Source organism: Carcharodon carcharias, chromosome 1 (assembly GCF_017639515.1).
Source record: "Carcharodon carcharias isolate sCarCar2 chromosome 1, sCarCar2.pri, whole genome shotgun sequence".
In the NCBI taxonomy this organism is placed as follows: domain Eukaryota; kingdom Metazoa; phylum Chordata; class Chondrichthyes; order Lamniformes; family Lamnidae; genus Carcharodon; species Carcharodon carcharias.
The window spans coordinates 772,474-794,579 of NC_054467.1; the positions used below are offsets into that span (position 1 = coordinate 772,474).

The 22,106-nt window shown below is 44.9% G+C and overlaps 1 protein-coding gene across 2 annotated transcripts in view; it reads left to right on the top strand.

Moving 5' to 3' along the window:
- Positions 1–22,106, top strand: part of srp72 (signal recognition particle 72) — a 76,006-nt gene that overhangs the window by 23,894 nt on the left and 30,006 nt on the right. For both annotated transcript variants that reach the window (XM_041193020.1, XM_041193029.1), the window contains exons 10-15: positions 7,380–7,508; positions 12,396–12,468; positions 12,691–12,755; positions 17,619–17,714; positions 19,190–19,293; positions 22,009–22,086. In XM_041193020.1, the coding sequence (XP_041048954.1) occupies positions 7,380–7,508; positions 12,396–12,468; positions 12,691–12,755; positions 17,619–17,714; positions 19,190–19,293; positions 22,009–22,086 (545 nt within the window). The remainder of the gene's footprint in view (positions 1–7,379; positions 7,509–12,395; positions 12,469–12,690; positions 12,756–17,618; positions 17,715–19,189; positions 19,294–22,008; positions 22,087–22,106) is intronic.

The window sequence follows — 22,106 nt, forward strand, 5'->3', positions numbered from 1 at the left end:
GCCCATTTCACTTGGTTAAAACCTATTACATTTCTAACTTTTCCCAATTCTTATGAAAAGTTATCGACCTTTGTGGCGGGAAAGCTTTTAGAAATGATAATTCAGGAGAAAATTAACAGGCGCTTGCACAACATGGATTTGTTAAGGAAAAGCAGCATGGATTTGTTAAGGGCAAACTGTGTTTTCGTTGCTTGGGTTTTTTGATGACGTAACAGAGAGGGTTGATGAGGGTAATGCAGTTGACCTGTATGTGGACGAAACAAGAGACATTTGATTAAGTGCTACATAACAGTCTTGGAAGCAAAATTAAAACTCTTGGAATAAACGGGACAGTTGCAACATGGAAATGAAATTGGCTGAGTGACAGGAAACCGTCGTGTACATGGACTTCCAAAAGGCATTTTTTTATTCTTTCACAGAATGTGGGCATTGCTGGCTAGGCCAATATTTGTTGCCCATCCCTAATTGGCTTTGAGAAGGTGGTGGTGAGCCACCTTCTTGAACCACTGTAGCCTATGTGGTCTAATACACCCAGGAATGCTGCTCAGGAGGGAGTTCCAGGATTTTGACCCAGTGACAGTGAAGGAACAGATGTATAGTTCCAAGTCAGAGTGGTGTCTGGCTTGGAGGGGAATTTGCAGGTGGCGGTGTTCCCATTCGTCTTCTGCCCTTGTGCTTCTAGGTAGTAGAGGTCTTGGGTATGGAAATATCTATTGAAGGAGCTTTGGTGAGTTGCTGATTTGATACAATTCTAAAGCAGGTGCAGGAACAGATGAATCTGGGGTTATATGTGCACAAATCATCAGTGGCAGGGCAGATTAAGAAAGCAGCTGATAAAATATACAGGATCCTGGGCTTTATTAATAGGGGCATAAAGTACAAAAGCAAGGAAGTTATGACAAACCTGTATAAAACACTGGTCTCAACCTCAACTGGAGTATTGTGTCCAGTTCTGGGCACCACACCTTAGGGAAGAATGTGAAAGCATTAGAAAGGGTGCAGAAAAAATTCACAAGAATGGTTCCAGGGACGAGAAAATCTATTTACGTGGATAGTTTAGTGAATCTGGGCTTATATTCTTGGAGAGGAGAAGAGTAAAAGTTGTTTTGATGGAGCTGCTCAAAATCATGAGGATTCTGGACAGAGTAAATAGGAAGAAACTGTTCCCATTTGCTGATGTATCAAGAACCAGAGGGCACCAATTCAAGTAATTAGCAAAAAGAGCAATGTTTTGGCAGTATGGTAAATGCTGAGCCGTTCAAATCATGGAATCACAGAATTTTAATGGCACAGAAGGAGGCCATTTGGCCCATTGTGTCTGCACTGGCTCTCCAAATGAGCATTATGACCCAGTGCCATTGCCCTGTCTTTTCCTTGTGCCCCTGCACATTGTTTCTATTCAGATGATTATCTCATACCCTCTTGAATGCCTCTATTGAACCTGCCTCCACCACACTTCCAGACAGTACATTCCAGACAGTACATTCCAGACCCGAACCACTTGTTGTGTGAAAAAGTTTTTTCTCCCGTCACATTTGCTGCTTTTGCAAATCACTTTAAATCTGTGCCCTCTTGTTCTTGATCCTCTTACGAGTGGGAACAGCTTCTCCCAATCTACTCTGTATAGCCCCCTCATGATTTTGAACGTCTCTATCAAATCTCTTCTTAGCCACCTTCTCTTTAAGGAGAACAGTCCCAACCTCTCCAATCTGTCCTCATAGCTGAAGTTTCTCATTCCTGGAATCATTCTTGTAAACTTTGCCTGCACTCTCTGCAATGTGTTCACATCCTTTAATGTGGCACCCAGAACTGTACACAATATTCCAGCTGAGGTCTTATTTAAATTCAGCATAACTCCTTGCACTTGTACTGTATGCCCCTATTAATAAAGCCCAGGATACCATATGTTTTATTAACTGTTGTCTCCACCTGTCCTGCTACCTTCAATGATCTAGGTACATATCTACCCAATTCTTTCTGCTCTTGCACCCCTTTCAAAATTTCACCCCTTATTTTATATTGTCTGTTCATGTTCTTCCTACCAAGATGCATCACTTCACGCTTCTCTGCGTTGAACTTCATCTGCCACCTATCTGCCCATTCCACCAACTTGTCTATGTCCTCTTGAAGTTCCAAACTGGTGTCCTCGCAGTTCACAATACTCCCAAACTTCGCATCATCCGCAAACTTTGAAATTGCCCCCTGCACACCAAGATCTAGATCATTAATATATATCAGGAAAAGCAAAGGTCCCAATACTGACCCCTGGGGAACTCCACTACAAACCTTTCTCCAGCCCGAAAAATATCCATTGACTATTACTCTCTGCTTCCTATTTTTCAGCCAGTTTTGTATCCACGTTGCTACAGTCCCTATTATTCCATGAACAATAACTTTTCTCACAAGTCTGTTGTGTGGCACTGTGTCAAATGCCTTTTGAAAGTCCATGTACACCACATCAACAGCCTTACCCTCATTGACCTTTTCTGTTACCTCTTCAAAAAAGTCCAGCAAGTTAGTTAAACACAATTTCTCCTCTAGGAATCCATGGTGATTCTTCCTTATCAACCCATATTTTTCCCATGTGATTACTAATTCTATCCCGAATAATTGTTTCTAGAATCTTGCCCACCACTGAGGTTATTCTGACTGGTCTGTAATTGCTGGGTTTATCCTTGCAACCCTTTTTGAACAGGGGTGTAATATTTGCAATTCTCCAGTCCTCTGGCACCATCCCCGAGTGTAGGGAAGACTGAAAGATTATGGCCAGTGCCCCTCCAATTTATACTCTCACTTCCTTCAATACTCTTAGATGCATCTCATCCGGTCCCGGTGCCTTGTCAACTTTAAGTATCAACAGCCTATTCAACACTTCCTCCTTGTCAATTTTGAACCCTTCAAGTGACAGAGTTTCCTCCTCTGTCACCATGTCCTGGGTAGCATCTACCTCCTTGGTAAAGACGGATGCAAAGTATTCATCTAATACCTCAGCCATGGCCTCTTCATCCATATGTAAATTCCTTTTTATGTCCTCAATCGGCCCAACTTCTCCTTTTACCACCCTTTTCCTATTTATATGTCTGTAGAAGACTTTAGGATTCCCCCTTTTGTTGGCTGCCAGTCTTTTCTCATAATTCATCTTCACTTCTCTATTATGCTTTTTTACCTCCCCTCTGAACCTTCTGTATTCCTCTTGGTTCTCAATTGTAATTTCCACCTGACACCTATCATAAGTGCACTTTTTTTTCTTTATCTTAATTTCAATCTCCTTTTTCAATCAGGGAGCTCTGGCTTTGCTTGCCATACCTTTCCCTTTCGGTGGAATATACCTTGATTGTGCCTGAACCACTGGGAGTAACCTGGAGATTACTACATTTGAGGTCCTATTTTCCACCTAGCTTCCTAAATTCTGATTTCAGGACTCTACATCCCCCCGCTTCTACTTCAGTCATTGGTACTAATGTGGACCACAGCCTCCAGCTGATCACCCTCCCCCAAATGAATGACCTGCAGCCGCTCTGTGACACCTTTGACCCTGGTACCAGGGAGGCAACATACTACCCTGGAGTCACATCTATGGTCACAGAAACGCCTGTCTGTTCCCCTAACCGATGAATCCCCTATCACTATAGCTCTTCCTTTTTCCTTCCTCCCCTCCTGTACAGCCAAGCCGCTTGTGGTGGCACAAACTTGGCTCTGACCGCACTCCTCTGAGGAACCAGTACCCTCACCAGTTTCCAAAACTGAAAACCAATTTGTGAGCGGGACCCCAGGGGACTCCTGCACTACTGCCTTCTCCTCTTGGACTGCCTGGTGGTCACCCATTCCGTCTCTGTCTCCAGACCCTTAAGCTGTGGTGTGACCACCTCTCTGAACATACTATCCACGTAGCTCTCAGCCTCACGGATGTGCCACAGTGACTGCAGCCGCCCCTCGAGCTCTGAAACCCGGAGCTGAAGTTTCTGCAGCTAACAGCACTTCCTGCACATGTGGTCAGCTAGGACACCTGTAACGTCCATGGCTTCACACATATTACAGGACACTCATTCCACTCGACTGAGCTGCCCTGCCATGTCTTCACTCTACTTCCCTTACTTAACTTGATTCTACTTTGGATTATTTAGATTATTTTATTATATTGGCCCCAAATTTCCTTTATTCTTGTTGCTTCTCAGTTAAACCCAAGTATAGCAACTTGTTTAAAAATATTACAGTTTTCTAATTTACTCACCAGTTCCAACTCAGCAAGGCCGCTGTTCTTCCTGGGGAAAGGTAGAAAAAATAAGGAGCACCTCTTCCCTTCTTATCGAACTCCCTCATTCACCAAACTCCAACTGGAGCACTCCACTGCAACCAAAAACAGCACTCCAGTGCAGACCAGAGGGAAACTTGAAACAACTGCCACAACTTGTTTTGCGATTTATAAAAATTTTGAGATGCATGCCTTGAATTCAGTAGTAATAAGGCCACCAAGCTTTATAGGTTTCTTACAAAACTAAATTAAACCTTTATTAATAGAAGGAATGATTTTAAATACATACATAGATCTACAAATTACTACTATGCTCACTTCTAAATCCTGTAATCAACCTAGCCCCCAGTTACACTTTTGTTAAGGCAACAGCAAGACATAGATTTTAAAAGATCCAGGCAAAGAAACATGATACCTTGAACAATCCAATTCAAACTGAGTTTCTTTACTTTCAGTTCTTTGTATACAGCATCTTGACGCTGAGATGCTGAAGGAGTTTCACACTTGTTAGATCTTAGAATTCCTGCCCTTGCACACAGCCTTCTCTACTTTATACATATTTTCCCCTTTGAATGCAAATTCCTCTTGTTTCACTATGTCTTTGGACTTTACCTCCCTGACTATAAAATTTATCATAGTACCAATTTTACCAGTAATCTTTGGGAAAAATAAACACACTATTTCTTAACTTCACCTGGCTAGGTGACACATTTCATCTCTTCTTTGAAAACAATCCAGTGTGGTTTATTTAAAAATGCAAATGTCCTTTTACACCTTACATTGTAAACTTCCCCCATGTTCACCTATTCAACATTTCAAACCCAGCTCATCATCTAACATATCAAAGCTTTCAGACCAGCTGCCTTTAATCCAATTAAATCTCACACACATATTGACGCAGATACCACTATTTTACAATAAATTCCAATAACATTATATTATATATCTTCCTGACACAATGACAACAAGAGAAACATTTTCACGTAGCAAATTGTTGAGATCTGGAATGCACTGCCTGAAAGTGTGCTGGAGGCAGTTTCAATTGAGGCCTTCAAAAGATAATTGGATTCTCTTAGCTGAAGAGAACAGATTTGTAGAGGTCTAGGGGAAAATGCATGGAACTAGGTGAGTTACAATTCCCAGTTCTGTGGAAGGGTCATGAAGACTCAAAATGTCAACTCTTTTCTTCTCCGCCGGTGCTGCCAGACCTGCTGAGTTTTTCCAGGTAATTCTGTTTTTGAGTTACAATACAGACAGAATGTGCTAAAGAGCCACCTCCTGTGTGCTAAGCATTCTATGCTTCTATGAATATTCGTAAGTGGTAGTGACCATTTGCTTGAGCAGCTACCAGCGTGCAGGAACGTTCTGGTTTTTTTTATGTCATATTAGTTGGTAGTGTTTTCATTGCTGGATGCACAATGACTGTGTGAATAAAAGTGATTTTATTTGTCTTATATCAAGAAATGTGGCACAGAAAAGTATCGTTTCAAAGATTAGTTTTTGCACTTTCAGGACATTAGTGCTTGTGGTTTATGGGCTTTTAAATTTACTGAACACAGTTTGATATAAAATAATTTGAGCCAAATTCTCAGGAATGGTTTTAAACCTGTAATCTATCGTCATGCAAACTATTATCATTCTTGCATCAAAGCAAAAAATTCGCTGATTTCTATCTGACACAACAGCAGTGACCAGTGAATTGTGGTTAGCAATCCAAACTCCAGCTCTTTTGTTGGCTTTTCACCTTGAGTTTTGTGTAATTAAGGATCACAGAAGCCAGTTTCTATTGCTAAGTAAAGATGTGTATTTTTTCATGTTTTATTGTTTGTACTATTAAAGGGGGAGATTGTTGCAAACCTTGGAGCCCATGCACTTTCAATAAATGTTGGGAAATTAGTTTATATTTTAATTTGGACCATAAAACGCATGGAAACAGGCTTAAAATGGACATGATCAAACTGCACTACTTTCATGGGTCTCAGTATCATGCTCTCATTTAACCCCAATGAAACCCCTGTACGTTTTCCAGTTCACTGCCGCCCATATTGTGGCAGATGGAGAGAGAATGGGACCAAAAGCTTCTTCGGGGATGTGTTGCACAATAACCCCATTCTCCTCTCAGCTCCTGTACTGGAGGAGACCATTGAGACAATCTTTCACCCTTTTTTAGTAGAACCCCTGACTAAGAGGTTTTTCAGCATGTTAATGATGCTGGGACAAAACTTTGGCTTTGGTCATGGGAAGCATTTTGGGGTGTTAATTGTAAATCAAGGCTCCTATTTATATTGCTGTGGCTCAACTTAATTATCACTATGCTAGTGAGATGATAAATAGTTGAAGATATTACACAGGGTAATGGTTGCAATCCTGCTTTTACTATCAATGTAACTTACACTTTTAATTAAACTTACGCTAAGTTTTTAGTGGACTACCAATGGGACAACTATGTCAGTGCACAGCTGTCCTTCCTTCAAACTGAACTGGAAATGTAAAACTGATATTTGTATTATGAAAAATATAGCCCTTGCAGTCATGCTTCCAAGCTAGAAACCTCGGTCCTCTGGGTTTGATGACTTGGTGCATGTCTTTTACATAAAACAGCCAGGTCATCTTAAGAAATTGTCTAATTCAGTCTTCCCACTGAAAATCATTGTAGAAATGTGTTAGAGCAGTATGGAACCCAGTGTACATGCTGAATTTGGGAGTGTGATCCACCAATGTGCGTTCTGGCATCGTGTAGTTTACTCTCTATTTGGATGGATCGTAAGCCAAGGAACTGTAGGAAATATTTTTGGCTTTTGAGAGGGGAAATCATTTTTTTTTACTGATTTGCCACCAAAACAAAATCCAGGATTTTAATGACCCCCAGTGTGTAACAAACTGATAATTATAAACTAATAATAGTTAAAACCAACCATACAATTGTCAGCTGTATTGTTTGTAAGCTATTTCTTAATTCTTCATGGAAAACATTGTTGGAGTCCTTGCTAAACTTGCCATTGTTGGTTAAAAAGAAGTACTCAGAAAAGACTCCGCTCATAACTATCACAATTGTTTTTCAACAAAAGTGGCCATATAGCTGTAGTTTAATATGTGCATTAAAATATTATGTATTTTTTGTGCCTAGGCTGATCAGTGTCGAAAACTAACATTGGGTTTGCAGAAGCAGAATCCAGAGACTCCACTACCGGTATTAATTCAGGCAGCGCAATTGTGCCGAGAAAAACAGCATACCAAGGCTATTCAGCTTCTGGAGGTAAGCTAGTTTGGGTAATAGGCTATAATTAACCTTGATTTAGCACGTTGACTGAAGCATTTGCGACAATCTTCAGCCAGAAGTGCTGAATGGATTATCCATCTTAGCCTCCTCCGGAGGTCCCCAGCATCACAGATGCCAGTCTTCAGTCAGTTCGATTCATTCCACGAGAACCGGCAGAAGGCACTGGATACGGCAAAGGCTATGGGCCCAGACAATGTTCCGACAATAGTACTGAAGACTTGTGCTCGCATCCCTAGCCAAGTTGTTCCAGTACAGCTATAACACTGGCATCTACCTGGTTTTGTGGAAAATAGAGGTCACCTCCTGAATCCCCAAAGTTGGCTACCACCTACAAGCCACAAGTTAGGAGTGTGATGGAATACTCCCCACTTGCCTGGATGAGTGTAGTTCCCACAACACTCAAGCTTGACACCATCCAGGACAAAGCAGCCCATTTGATTGGCACCACATCCACAAACATTCATTCCCTCCACCACTGACGCACAGTAGCAGCAGTGTGTACCATCTACAAGATGCACTGCAGGAATTCAGCAAGGCTCCTTCGACAGCACCTTCCAAACCCACTACTTTCTAGAAGGACAAGGGCAGCAGATAGATGGGAACACCACCATCTGGAAGTTCCCCTGCAAGTCACTCACCATCCTGGCTTGGAAATATATCGTCGTTTCTTCACTGTTGCTGGGTCAAAATCCTGGAACTCCCTCCCTAACAGCACTGTGGGTGTACCTACACCACATGGACTGCAGCTGTTCAAGAAGGCAGCTCACCACCACCTTCTCAAGGGCAATTAGAGATAGGCAATAAATGTTGGCTGAGCCAGCAAAGCCCACATCTGGTGAATGAATAAAAAGAAAGGAACTGAGGGATCTTGGTGTATACCTACATAGATCATTGAAGATGGCAGGGCATGTTGAGAGAGCAGTTAATAAAGCATATAGTATCTTAGGCTTTATTAATAGGGGCATTTAGTACAAGAGTAAGGAGTTCATGTTGAACTTGTATAAGTCCTCATCTGCGTCCAGTTCTGTACTTGAGAAAGGATGTGAAGGAATTGTAGAGAGTATAGAGGAGATTCACAAGAATGATTCAAGGGATAAACAACTGTAGCTGTGAGGATAGATTGGAGAGGTTGGGACTCTTTGCTTGGAGAAAAGAAAACTGAGAGGGGTCTTGATAGAGGTATTCAAGATCCTGAGGGGCATGGAAAAGATAGATAGTGATAAACTAATCCCACTCACGAGAACACCAAGTACTAGAGGGCACAGATTCAAAATAATTGGCAAAAGGAGTAACTGTGATGTGAGGAAAATTTTTTTCACCCAGACATTAGTTGGAGTCTGGAACAAACTTCCTGAAAGGGTGGTGGAGGCAGATTCAAAAGGGAATTGGATTGCAACCTGAAAAGGGAGAATGTGCAAGGTAATGGGGGTAAGGCAGGGGAGTGGGAAGAGATGAAATGCTTTTTCAGAGGGCCAGTGCAGACTTGATGGGCGGTATAGCCGCCTCCTGAACTGTAAAGATACTGTGGGTACAGTGATCTGTCCCTGTGCGCGAGCTCGGTACGGTGATCTGTCCCTGTGCGCGAGCTGGGTACAGGGCTTGGTCCCTGTGTGCAAGCTGGGGACAGGGATCGGTCCCTGTGCGTGAGCTGGAGGCAGGGTTCGGTCGCTGTGCGCGAGCTCAGTACAGTGATCTGTCCCTGTGTGCGAGCTGGGTACAGGTATCTGTCCCTGTGCACGAGCTGGGTACAGGGATCTGTCCCTGTGCGTGAGCTGGGTACAGGGATCGGTCCCTGTGGGCGAGCTGGGTACAGGGATTGGTCCCTGTGGGCAAGCTGGGTACAGGGATCAGTCCCTGTGCGTGAGCTGGGTACAGGGATCGGTCCCTGTGCGCACTCTGGGGGCAGGGATCGGTCCCTGTGTGCGCGCTGGGTACAGGGATCATTCCCTGCATGCGAGCTGGGGGCAGGGATCGGTCCCTGTGCGCGCGCTGGGTACAGGGATCATTCCCTGTGTGCGAGCTGGGGGCAGGGATCGGTCCCTGCGCGTGAGCTGGGGGCAGGGATCGGTCCCTGCACGCGAGCTGGGGGCAGGGATCGGTCCCTGCGCGCGAGCTGGGTACAGGGATCGGTCCCTGTGCGGGAGCTGGGTACAGCGATCTGTCCCTGTGCGCGAGCTGGGAACACAGGGATCGGTCCCTGTGTGCGAACTGGGTACAGGGATCGGTCCCTGTGCGGGAGCTGGGTACAGGGATCGGTCCCTGTGCGGGAGCTGGGTACAGGGATCGGTCCCTGTGCGCGAGCTGGGTACAGGGATCGGTCCCTGTGCGTGCGCTGGGGGCAGGGATCGGTCCCTGTGCGCGAGCTGGAACAGGGATCGGTCCCTGTGCGCGCGCTGGGGGCAGGGATCGGTCCCTGCGTGCGAGCTGGGTACAGGGATCGGTCCCTGTGCGCAAGCTGGGTACAGGGATCGGTCCCTGTGCGCGAGCTGGAACAGGGATCGGTCCCTGTGCGCGAGCTGGAACAGGGATCGGTCCCTGTGCGCGAGCTGGAACAGGGATCGGTCCCTGTGCGCGAGCTAGAACAGGGATCGGTCCCTGTGCGCGTGCTGGGGGCAGGGATTGGTCCCTGTGCGCGAGCTGGAACAGGGATCGGTCCCTGCGCGCATGCTGGGGGCGGGGATCGGTCCCTGCGCGCGATCTGGGTACAGGGATCATCCCTGCGTGCGAGCTGGGGGCAGGGATCGGTCCCTGCGCGTGAGCTGGGGGCAGGGATCGGTCCCTGTGCGTGAGCTGGGGGCAGGGATCGGTCCCTGTGCGTGAGCTGGGGGCAGGGATCGGTCCCTGCGCGTGAGCTGGGGGCAGGGATCGGTCCCTGCGCGTGAGCTGGGGGCAGGGATCGGTCCCTGTGTGCGAGCTGGGTACAGGCATCGGTCCCTGTGCTTGAGCTTGGGGCAGGGATCGGTCTCTGTGCGCGAGCTGTGTACAGGGATCGGTCCCTGTGCGCGAGCTGGGTACAGGGATCTGTCCCTGTTCGCGAGCTGGGTACAGGGATCGGTCCCTGTGCGCGAGCTGGTTAAGGGATCTGTCCCTGTGCGCGAGCTGGTTAAGGGATCTGTCCCTGTGCGCGAGCTGGGGACAGGGATCTGTCCCTGTGCGCGAGCTGGGGGTAGGGATCGGTCCCTGTGCGCGAGCTGGGGGCAGGGATCGGTCCCTGTGCACGAGCTGGGGGCAGGGATTGGTCCCTGTGCGTGAGCTGGGGGCAGGGATCGGTCGCTGTGCACGAGCTCAGTACAGTGATCTGTCCCTGTGTGCGAGCTGGGTACAGGGATCGGTCCCTGTGCTTGAGCTTGGGGCATTGATCGGTCCCTGTGCGCGAGCTGGGTACAGGCATCGGTCCCTGTGCTTGAGCTTGGGGCAGGGATCGGTCTCTGTGCGCGAGCTGTGTACAGGGATCGGTCCCTGTGCGCGAGCTGTGTACAGGGATCGGTCCCTGTGCGCGAGCTGGGTACAGGGATCTGTCCCTGTGCGTGAGTTGGGTACAGGGATCTGTCCCTGTGCGGCGCTGGGGGTAGGGATCTGTCCCTGTGCACGAGCTGGGTACAGGGATCGGTCCCTGTGCGCGAGCTGTGTACAGGGATCGGTCCCTGTGCACGAGCTGGGTCCAGGGATCTGTCCCTGTGCGCGAGCTGGGTGCAGGGATCTGTCCCTGTGCGGCGCTGGGGGCAGGGATCTGTCCCTGTGCACGAGCTGGGTACAGGGATCGTTCCCTGTGCGCGAGCGGCGTGCAGGGATCGGTCGTTATGCGCGAGCTGGGTACAGGGATCGGTCGTTGTGCGCGAGCTGGGTGCAGGGATCGGTCCCTGTGCGCGAGCTGGGTGCAGGGATCGGTCCCTGTGCGCGAGCTGGGTGCAGGGATCGGTCCCTGTGCGCGAGCTGGGTGCAGGGATCGGTCCCTGTGCGAGAGCTGGGTGCAGGGATCGGTCCCTGTGCGAGAGCTGGGTGCAGGGATCGGTCCCTGTGCGCGAGCTGGGTGCAGGGATCGGTCCCTGTGCGCGAGCTGGGTGCAGGGATCGTTCCCTGTGCACGAGCTGGGTGCAGGGATCGGTCGCTGTGCGCGAGCTGGGTGCAGGGATCGGTCGCTGTGCGCGAGCTGGGTGCAGGGATCGGTCGCTGTGCGCGAGCTGGGTGCAGGGATCGATCCCTCTGCGCGAGCTGGGTGCAAGGATCGATCCCTCTGCGCGAGCTGGGTGCAGCGATCGGTCCCTGTGCGGGAGCTGGGTACAGTGATCTGTCCCTGTGCGCGAGCTGGGTGCGGGGATCGATCCCTGTGCGCGAGCTGGGAACAGGGATCGTTCCCTGTGCGCAAGCTGGGTACAGGGATCGGTCCCTGTGCGCGAGCTGGGTACAGGGATCGGTCCCTGTGCGCGAGCTGGGTACAGGGATCGGTCCCTGTGCGCGAGCTGGAACAGGGATCGGTCCCTGTGCGTGAGCTGGGAACAGGGATCGGTCCCTGTGCGCGAGCTGGGAACAGGGATCGTTCCCTGTGCGCGAGCTGGGACCAGGGATCGGTCCCTGTGCGCGAGCTGGGACCAGGGATCGTTCCCTGTGCGCGAGCTGGGTACAGGGATCGGTCCCTGTGCGGGAGCTGGGTACAGGGATCGTTCCCTGTGCGCGAGCTGGGTACAGGGATCGGTCCCTGTGCGCGAGCAGGGGGAGAGACCTGTCCTTTTGTGCATTTGTTGCCAGCTTATAAATGTTCAATGTATTGTTTCTAAAGTCAAAAATTTCCTTGGAGAAAGTTTTATTTTGATGTTGACAGAATGAGTTGTTAATGCTAAAGTTTTAACTATATTTGATTTTAAGGAATTCTTGGAGCAGCACCCAGAAAGTGCAGTTGAAATTAAGATGACAATAGCACAGTTATATCTGGTCCAAGGTGAGCATCTCTGTCTGTGGATATTGATACCATGGCATATTTGTATTACAAAAGCTAATTTCTTTATTTTTGGATAAATACTTGGTAAGAAATATTTTAGCAGTTTGTCCTGGGATGGAAATGATATTTTCTGGGATGGGAAGCATTTTTGAAATGGAAATGTTGTGTTATAATGTTGAACTTTTAAAAAATCTTCTTTCTACTTGTGTTGCTTCTCTAAAGGTCATGTTACAAAAGCATGTGACATCTTAAGATCGATTGAGGAAAAGTTGAATAAACTAGGGATGGTAAGTTATAAAATCCTTAATACTGCAATGTATAAGGGAACTACATAGAAACTAGGAGCAGGAGTAGGCCATTCAGCCCTTCGAGCCTGCTCCGCCATTCATTATGATCGTGGCTGATCATCCAATTCAATAGCCTGCTCCCGCTTTCTCCCTATATCCTTTGATCCCTTTCGTCCCAAGAACCATATCTATTTCTTCTTGACTGATGTGATTATCTGAAGTATGTTTTGCTTTTAAGGTCTATAGCTGCTGTATTCAGCGACCCATAAGAAGAGGAGTAGGTCATTCAACCACTTGATTCTGTTTTGTTATTTAGTGAGATTATGGCTGATATAGGAGGTGGTAGCATAGTGGTATTGTCACTGGACTGGTATTCCAGGGGCCCAGGGTAATGCTCTGGAGACCCAGGTTTGAATCCCGCCACAGCAAATGATGGCATTCTGGAATGAAAAGGCTGATGATGACGATCATGAAACCATTGTCAATTGTTGTAAAAACCCATCTGCTGTCCTTACCCAGTCTGGCCTACATGTGACTCCAGACCCACAGCAATGGGTTGACTCTTAAAATGCCTAGCCAGCAAAACCCAAATCCCATGAATGAATAATTTTTAAAAAAATTCAGCCGAACTCCATATATTTGCCCCACATCCCTTAATATCTTTGTTTAACAAAAATTGATCAACCTCAGGTTTAGTGTAGCATCAATTGCTGTTTCTGGAAGAATGTTCCAAGCTTTGACTGTCCTTTGCATGAAGAAGTGTTTCCTAATTTCGCTCCTGGCTGTAATTTTTTAGACAGTGCCTCTCAATCCCAACCAGCGGAAATAATTTATTTCTCTCTATTCTATGTGTTTCCTTTAATATCTTGAAAACATCGAACAAATCACCCCTTTAACTTCTAAATTGTGGGGAATGTAACTCTAGTTTGCGATATCTCTCCTTGTAATTTAATCTTTGAAGTCAAGGAGTCATTCTGGTAAATCTACACTGCGCCCCTCCAAGGCCAATATATCCTTCCTAAGGTGCAGCACTCAGAACTGTTCACATTTTGTTACATGTGGTCTAACCAGGACTTTGTATAGCTAAAGCATATCTTGTATCGTTGATTATCATAAAAACCCATCTGGTTCACTAATGTCCTTTATGGAGGAAAATCTACTGTCCTTACCTGGTCTATCTCATGTGTGACTCCAGACTCTCACAGCAATGTGGTTGACTCTTAAATGCCTTCTGAAATGGCCCAGCAAACCACTCAGTTGTATCTAAACATTTAAAGACAAAGAGGACTGCAACCAGATGGACCAGCTGGTATCCACCTAGCATCTGAAACGACAATGCACACTGTCAATCCTATGGAGTGCTCCTTATTAACACCAGGGGGCTTGTGCCAAAGTTGGGAGAGCTGTCCCACAGACCAATAAAGCAACAGCCTGACATAATCATACTCACTGAATCATATCTTACAGCCAATGGCCCAGACATCGCCATTCCTTTGTATGTCCTATCCAACTGGCAGGACAGACTCACCAGAGGTTGCAGCACAGTGGCAGACAGTCAGGAAGGAGTTGCCCTAGGAGTCCTCAACATTGACTCCAGATCCTGTGAAGTCTTATGGCATCAGGTCAGATATGGTCAAAGAAAGCTCCTGCTGGTTATCACCTACCGCTCAGCTGATGTGAATCAGCATTCCTCCATGTTGAACACCAGTTGGAAAAAGTGGTGAGGGCAGCAAGGGCACAGAATGTACTTTAATGGGGGACTTCAATGTCCAATGCCAAGAGTGACTCAGTAGCACCACTACAGAGAGTCTTCACTTAAAGTTGTGGTTGCCCTCCTGAAAATCACGACTTTTAAGAGAAAAGGCTTTGATTCCCATGGGAACCCATGATTCACAATGTTAAAGCTGGAGTTAGGTTCCTTCAGATGTTTCTTGCCCGGAAAAAACAATGTACAAGTTGAAATGCTATACAGTACATATGCAGTACTGTGCATTCCTAGCTGGAATAACTTGCAAAATAAAATAAATCACTGAATATGACAGAAATACTATATGAATTCAATAGATAACACTAAATCAATCAAACAAGCCCTGAGAAGCACAGCTTCTTTCTCATTCACAACACTCCTGAAAGTCAGCTCAACTTTTTGCTTGCTTTCCTTTCTCACTGTCTCCTTCTCTTTTCCTGCTGTCTCTCCCTCTCCCTCCCTCTCTCTCTTTCTCTCTCCTTTCACATCCTGTCTTTCTTTTTCCACTCTCTCTCTCTCTCTCTCTCCCTGCCCATTCTCTCTCCTCTTGCCCACTCTCTCTCTCCTCTTGCCTACTCATTCTCTGCATTTCCTCCCCTTTCATCCTCATCCCAGTCCAGGACAGTGACCCAACATCCCGAGACTCTGGCCAACTCCCAGTCCAAGGCTGCACCTGGTCCCAAAGTCTGGACCTCTTCCTGACAGTCTGCTGAGGGTGAGCCCCCCACAGACGGAGCTGGGGGGCTCATGGATGGAGCCAAGGGGGCTGTTCTCATGGCCTGCCATATCCCCCACCCTAAAACTACCATCAAGTTGAAGGATTACATAGAAGCAGGAGAAAACCATTCAGCCCGTCGAGCCTGCTTTGCCATTCAATACGATCATGGCTGATCGAACACTCCAATGCCTTTTACCCATACTATCCCCATAACCCTTTATGTTATTGTTAATCAGAAATCTATCAATCTCTACCTTAAACATTGTCAATGACATACTCAGAGACTCAAAACATACAATGTGGCAAAGATTAGTGGTAAGCCAGAGGATTGGGAAGTTTTAAAAAACAACAAAAGATGACCAAAAAATAATGAGGGAGAAAATAAACTTTGAGGGTAAACTAGCAAATGATATAAAAATGGACAGGAGAGCTTCTTTAAATATATAAAAAGGAAGAGAGAGGCCAAAGTGAACATTGGCCCCTTAGAGAATGAGGCTGGGGAAATAATAGGGAACCAGAAAATGGCAGAGGAGTTGAATACTTTGCATGAGTCTTCATGGCAGAAGACACTAATAGCATTCCAAAAATACTAAATATTCAAGGGGCAAAAGTGGGGGTGGGGGGAGGAAATAAGTACAATAACTATCACTAGGTTAAAAAGTCCTAAAGAAACTAAAGGTGCTAAAGGCAGATAAGTCCCCTGGACCTGATGGGTTGCATCCTAGGATAGTAAAGGAAGTAGCTACAGAGATAGTGGATGCATTGGCAGTAATCTTCCAAGAATCCTTAGATTCCGGAAAAGTCCCAGAACACTGGAGAATGGCCAACATAACACCCTTATTCAAAAAGGGAGGGAGACAAAAAACAGGTAACTATAGTCTAATTAGCTTAACATCTGTCATTGGGAAAATGTTAGAGTCTATAAGGATGTAGTAGCAGAGCATTTAGAAATGCATAATCTAATCAAGCAGAGTCAGTATGGCTTCGTGAAGGGGAAATCATGCCCAACAAATTTATTAGAATTCTTTGAGGAGATAACAAGTAGGGTAGATAAAGGGGAACCAGTAAACGTAATATATTTGGATTTCCGAAAGGTGTTCGATAAGGTATTGCACGTAAGGCTACTTAATAAGATAAGAGCCTATGGTGTTGGTGGTAGTATATTGGCATGGATAGAGGATTGGCTAACTAATGGAAGACAGGGAGTTGAGATAAGGGGGGCATTTTCAGGATGGCAACCTGTAACTAAAGTGTCACAGGGATCAGTGCTGGGGCCACAATTATTTACAATATATATTAATGACTTGGATGGGGGGAAGTGAATGTACTATCGACAAGTTTGTGGGTGACACAAAAATAGGTGGGAAGGCAAGTGTTGAGGATGACACAAAGAGTCCACAGAGGGATATAGACAGGTTAAGTGAGTGGGCAAAAACTTAGCAGATGGAATATAACGTGGGAAAATGTGAGGTTATGCACTTTGGAAGGAAGAATAGAGGAGCTGAATATTATTTAAGTAGAGAAAGACTACAGAAAGCTGCAGCACAGAGAGATTTGGGAGTCCTCGCGCATGAATCACAAAAAGCTAACATACAAGTTCAGGTAATAGGTAAGGCAAATGGAATGTTGGCCTTTACTTCAAAGGGAGTGGAGTATAAAAATAGGGACGTCTTGCTGAAACTATACAAGGCACTAATTAAACCACACCTGGGATACTGTGAACAGTTTTGGTCCCGTTACCTAAGGAAAGATGTACTGGCTTTGGAAGCAGTCCAGAGAAGGTTCACTAGGTTGATCCCAGGAGTGGAGGGATTTTCTAATGAGGAGAGGTTGAGTAGGGAGGGCCTGTTCTCATTGGAGTTTAGAAGAATGAGAGGTGACCTGATTGAAACATGTAAGATTCTTAGGGGGCTTGATAGGGTAGATGCTGAGAGGTTGTTCCCCTTGTGGGAGAGGCTAGGACCAGAGGGTATAATCTCAGAGTAAGGGGTCGCCCATTTAAAACAGCGATGAGGAGGAATTTCTTCTCTCAGAGGATAGAGAATCTGTGGAATTCTTTACCACAGAGGGCTGTAGAGGCTGGGTTGTTAAGTATATTCAAGGCTGAGATAGACAGATTTTTAATCAGTAAGGGAATCAAGGGTTATGGGGGAAAGGCGGGGAAAGTGGAATTGAGGATTTATCAGATCAGCCATGGTCTCATTGAATGATGGAGCAGACTTGATGAGCCGAATGGCCTCCTTCTGATTTTCTTCTGATGGCCTATTTTCTAATTAAATGGATGATCTTGGATATCCTACAAGTCTGAAGTTAGCGGTTATGTTAGAAAGGTGAGCAGATTTTCTGAAATTGTACTTTTAACTCTGTCCAATGGAAATACTATATTATGTATTAACAGGTCTCTGCATTAGTTACCATGTATAGCCACGAAGAAGATATTGATAGTGCAATAGAGATCTTCTGCCAAGCTATCCAATGGTACCAAGAACACCAGGTAAGTATCTTGCTGTGCACAAAAATGTCAAGTGCAAGATAAGGAAATAACCATATAACATCATCAGAAGTTCTAAACGCAGGGCGAGGGTAAATAAAATGAGAACAAGCTATCTTAAAGATGAATGAATCATTGAATATTAAGTCAAATTATGTTATTTTGAACTGGCAATAGGTATCAGTGTTGTATTTCTACATCAGGCATAGAAACTTGTACCAACCCGTGCTTGTAAATTCAATAGTGATTTCTGATTAATTTTATGCAAGATTGGGATCCTAATTTTAAATGTAGCTGAGGAACTGTTTAGTTGAAGCACTGTTCATTACATTGAAGGATTCTGTAGATCTTTCCTATTCTTTACTTTTATTTTGTTGTCTCCATGTATACTTTTGTGAACATTCCTATTTATTCAGTGTTTTGAGAGATACGCTTTCCAAGAAATTAAAGCTGAACCTTGTCCCTATCTCAAGTTAGAGAGCAAACATTCCTGAGGTATTGGTCCAGCATTATAATTTATATCCAGCCCCAGAATAAGGATCCTAATGTTCTTTATAGTAGATGGTCAACAGGTGTTGATAGTTTGTGATGAGAGATCCATGGAAGAATAATCAATTAAATGTTGACTCTGGATGTAGAGGATTGCTTGAAAGGTTGGGATGAGTTGAAGTCCATGATAGAATAACTCTGATTATGCACTCTGTGGTCCAAGTTAAATAACTCAGCATCCACTTTGCCCATGTTTTTCAACAATAATCATTACTGTCCTCAGCTGTCCACCCATTGAGCAGACTATAGGGCATATCGAGCATGAATTTAGAAACAAGAAGCAATGCCTCACCATTCTGCTTGAATCCTTGAGATAACCGAACCAGTAGATGAGAACGGCACCATCCAGTAAATACAATTTATTTGAATTTTCAGAAGACACTTGATAAGTTTATCAGTTTGGCTCAGTTGATACCACTCTGATCTCTGAGACAGAAGGTTTTGCGTTCAGGGTATTGTACAATTAATACAATAATTAATATCTTATCAGGTTATTGTATTTTTAAGTTCATAAGTGTGCACAATTTTACAATTGTACATTCCCATAGTTTATGGTGTCATTCTGTATCCTTACTGCATGGTGATTGTGAGAAGAATGCATTCACATCCAGGTTGTTTGCACTGGAAGGAGTAAAGCTAGAGGGAGAAAGAAACTATTTGGCCCTGGAATCTGGGTTATTTAAGGTTGGACAGAGTGGGGAAGAGTCCAGAATATTTGTGGTCATGTAGGTTTGGGTTGGTGCTGCTCTTGGATAGTAAGTGGGTGGGTGAATTACTGCACTGAAGGTTTAGTGAATATTGGGTTATGTTATGTTGGAGCTCCCAAGAATGGACTCCAGACTGCCTTATATTTTCCCTATTTCAAAGAATCAAAGGTATAAAAGATAGATCTTCTAATATGGCACTGTGAATTATGTTTTTAAATATAGCCAAATACCCCAGCTCATTTGTCACTAGTAAGAGAAGCAGCCAATTTTAAGTTGAAATATGGGCGACAGAAGGAAGCAATCAGTGATTTGGAGCAGCTTTGGAGGTATGGCTTTATTCTTTTTGTATCTTTTAGCAATTAAATGAGTCTTTGAAATGTGAATTTGATCTGGTGCATTAGTTTGCAAATAGAGGACAGTTACCTTGCACTATCTTGGGAGTGTTTTTTTAAAAACTTAAACTACTGGATGGACTATCTTGTGAAAATATAGCTAAACTGATGATCACTGCCTCCAGCAGCTAGTAATGCGCCGACACAAAGCTTCAAGTGAAACGGAGAATAGAATATGGTTTTTGAAGGTGGTTAAATGCTGAATTACCTGTTCCTTCTCATTTGGACATTGTGATGCTGCTGCACCTATTCTCCCATTTTAAGGACAAGAAGGAATTCTAGACAGAAGCATCAAGTTTGGCCCAGGTGAATACTTTTCATGCTTGGTTGGTCATGATGTTTCCAAGAGATCTTCAGCTCACTTCTTCTTACCCTGCTGGTAGAAAACACAGGGTAGTAGTAAAGCTTGGCTGGAAAGAAAGCTGAAAGAATTATATATTTAAAAAGTATACAGTGCATTAACAACATACAGATCCTTCAGCCCTTCTCACCAATTGGAACACTCTTGAAATGGTAAAAAAACCTTTCACGCTGATGTGAGCAACAACAGTCCAGGGTTCTTGTGTCCATCGAGGAAAAATGTTCATGGAGCTCTTCCTTTAGACAGTCCCTAAGAATGGATGAAGATCTGAAGAATTTGCAATACTCTGTCTAAGCAGAAAAAGCAGGAAATACTCAGCAAGTTAGGTGGTATTTGTGGAGAGGAGAAACAGCTAATGTTTCAGGTTTGTGACCTTTTGTCAGACTGGAAAATGTTGGAGGCAGGGAAAGGGAGGGGGAGAAAGGACAAAAGAGAAGGTCTGTGATAGGTGGGATAGGGGGTGCACGAGTGATTAAATGAATAGCAGAATTTTTGCCAAAAACTAAGACAGTACTCTTGTTTTTATTTTCAACTTAACAACCCAACCTACTTTTAACTCATGTTTGGAAGCTTGATTGCCACATATATATGTATTTGTATGTCATGATTTGTGACATTGCTAAATGTAATGAGATTCTTGTGCGATTATATTTTTCTCCTGTGCAAAACAGTCCCACAGTGGCTAACTGCTGTGGGAAGCTGGAAAGAGAATCCACATTTATGCCATCACTCCTGAACCACACAAAATGTGAGAGAAGAAATGTATTTTACTGATGTTATGATTGCAGCTGATGTTACTACTTGACAAGCCTGATCCCGGGGTGGAACCCGGCTTGAGAGATCCTTGATAGTGGCTACTGAACAGAATCACAGGAGTCAGCTGATGAAATTTTAACAAAGAATAAAACATGTATTAAACCAGAAAAGATTAACTATATGAGACATATGACTTAGGAGCAAGAGTGGGCCACTCGGCCCCCCGAGCCTGCTCTGCCATTCAGTAAGATCATGGCTAATCTGAATGTAATCTCCGCCCCACATTCCTGCCTACCCCCAATAACCTTTCACTCCCCCCTTGTAAATCAAGAATCTATCTAGCCCTGCCTTAAGAATATTCAGACTCTGCTTCCAGCGGTTTTTGAGGAAGAGAGTTCCAAAGACACTCAACCCTCCTGAGAGAAGATCTTTCCTCATCTCTGTCTTAAATGAGCGACCCCTTATTTTTAAACTGACTCCTATATCTAGATTCTTCCACTAAGTACATGGCCCACAAAAACCAATAGGTGACCTGTGATCAGACACACTTTACTCTGAAACCAAGTGACAGATGCCACCCCAGACAGATGCTATGGATCTCTCAACTCCCCTCCAGATGCTTGTCACATCGTGAGCCAACCAGTCTCACTGTACTCGGCCTTTCACACACAGGGTTTCCAATCTCCACTCTCAAAGAACTCGCTTTGGAATCTTCTCCCTAACGGATGTTTTTCTCAGATGTCTTCCACAAGAGTCCACCTCCAGGGTTTTGAACTCACCTTCTGATGTTCCTCTCCCCGTGTCACCACGTGTATTCAAACTTCCTTCCACACACACTCTCTCTCACTGATTCAGCCGTGCCAACAGAACACCACTGCTTCACATGCCCATATAAAGAATTACAGTACTTTGGCTGTCTCTCTGGAACTTCCGGCTTCTTCCAAGCCTATATTGCTTTAAATCTGCTTCCCACAACTTGTCTTCTCTTTAAGCTTGAAGCTTCGAGCCTTCCTCTCTACTCCTTACTTTCACTTCCACAAAACAGAACCTTTTCCAGATTTCTGACCTTGTCTTTTGACTAGACTGTCCCCTTTGGACCTTTCCTGTTTCATTCCCCTGGATTTGGAGACTATCCTTTAGTTTCTGGAACCTGCTGGCAACTGTTTCCAACTGAACTCCAAATTTCAAATATTTCTTGTCCTCCATGAAGCTGAATAAATATGAAACACTCCCTTAAAGGGAAGGCAGGGAAAATCAGCAGGTGAGTCAACCGAGGGCATTATTGTGCAATTTCTAAAGCCTCCTTCATGTTGTATTCAGACATTTCTGTCAGTTATAAATATATTGAAAATTGGAGTATTATGAATTAGCGCATAGACACATGCACCATTCACAGAGAGGTTTCCTGAGCCCTCTTTTGCCACATCCATTTTTATGATAAAGTCAAAATGTTTGGTGTTTGCATATGTGAAGGTAAAAGGAAATCATGCTTTTGGTTCATAACCAGAACACTGCTAGTTTTGTCTTTCTAGACAAAATCCTGAGGATGTCCGGACTTTGGCACAGCTCATCTCTGCATATTCATTGGTGAACTCAGAAAAAGCCAAGATGTATCCTTTGTATGCAACAA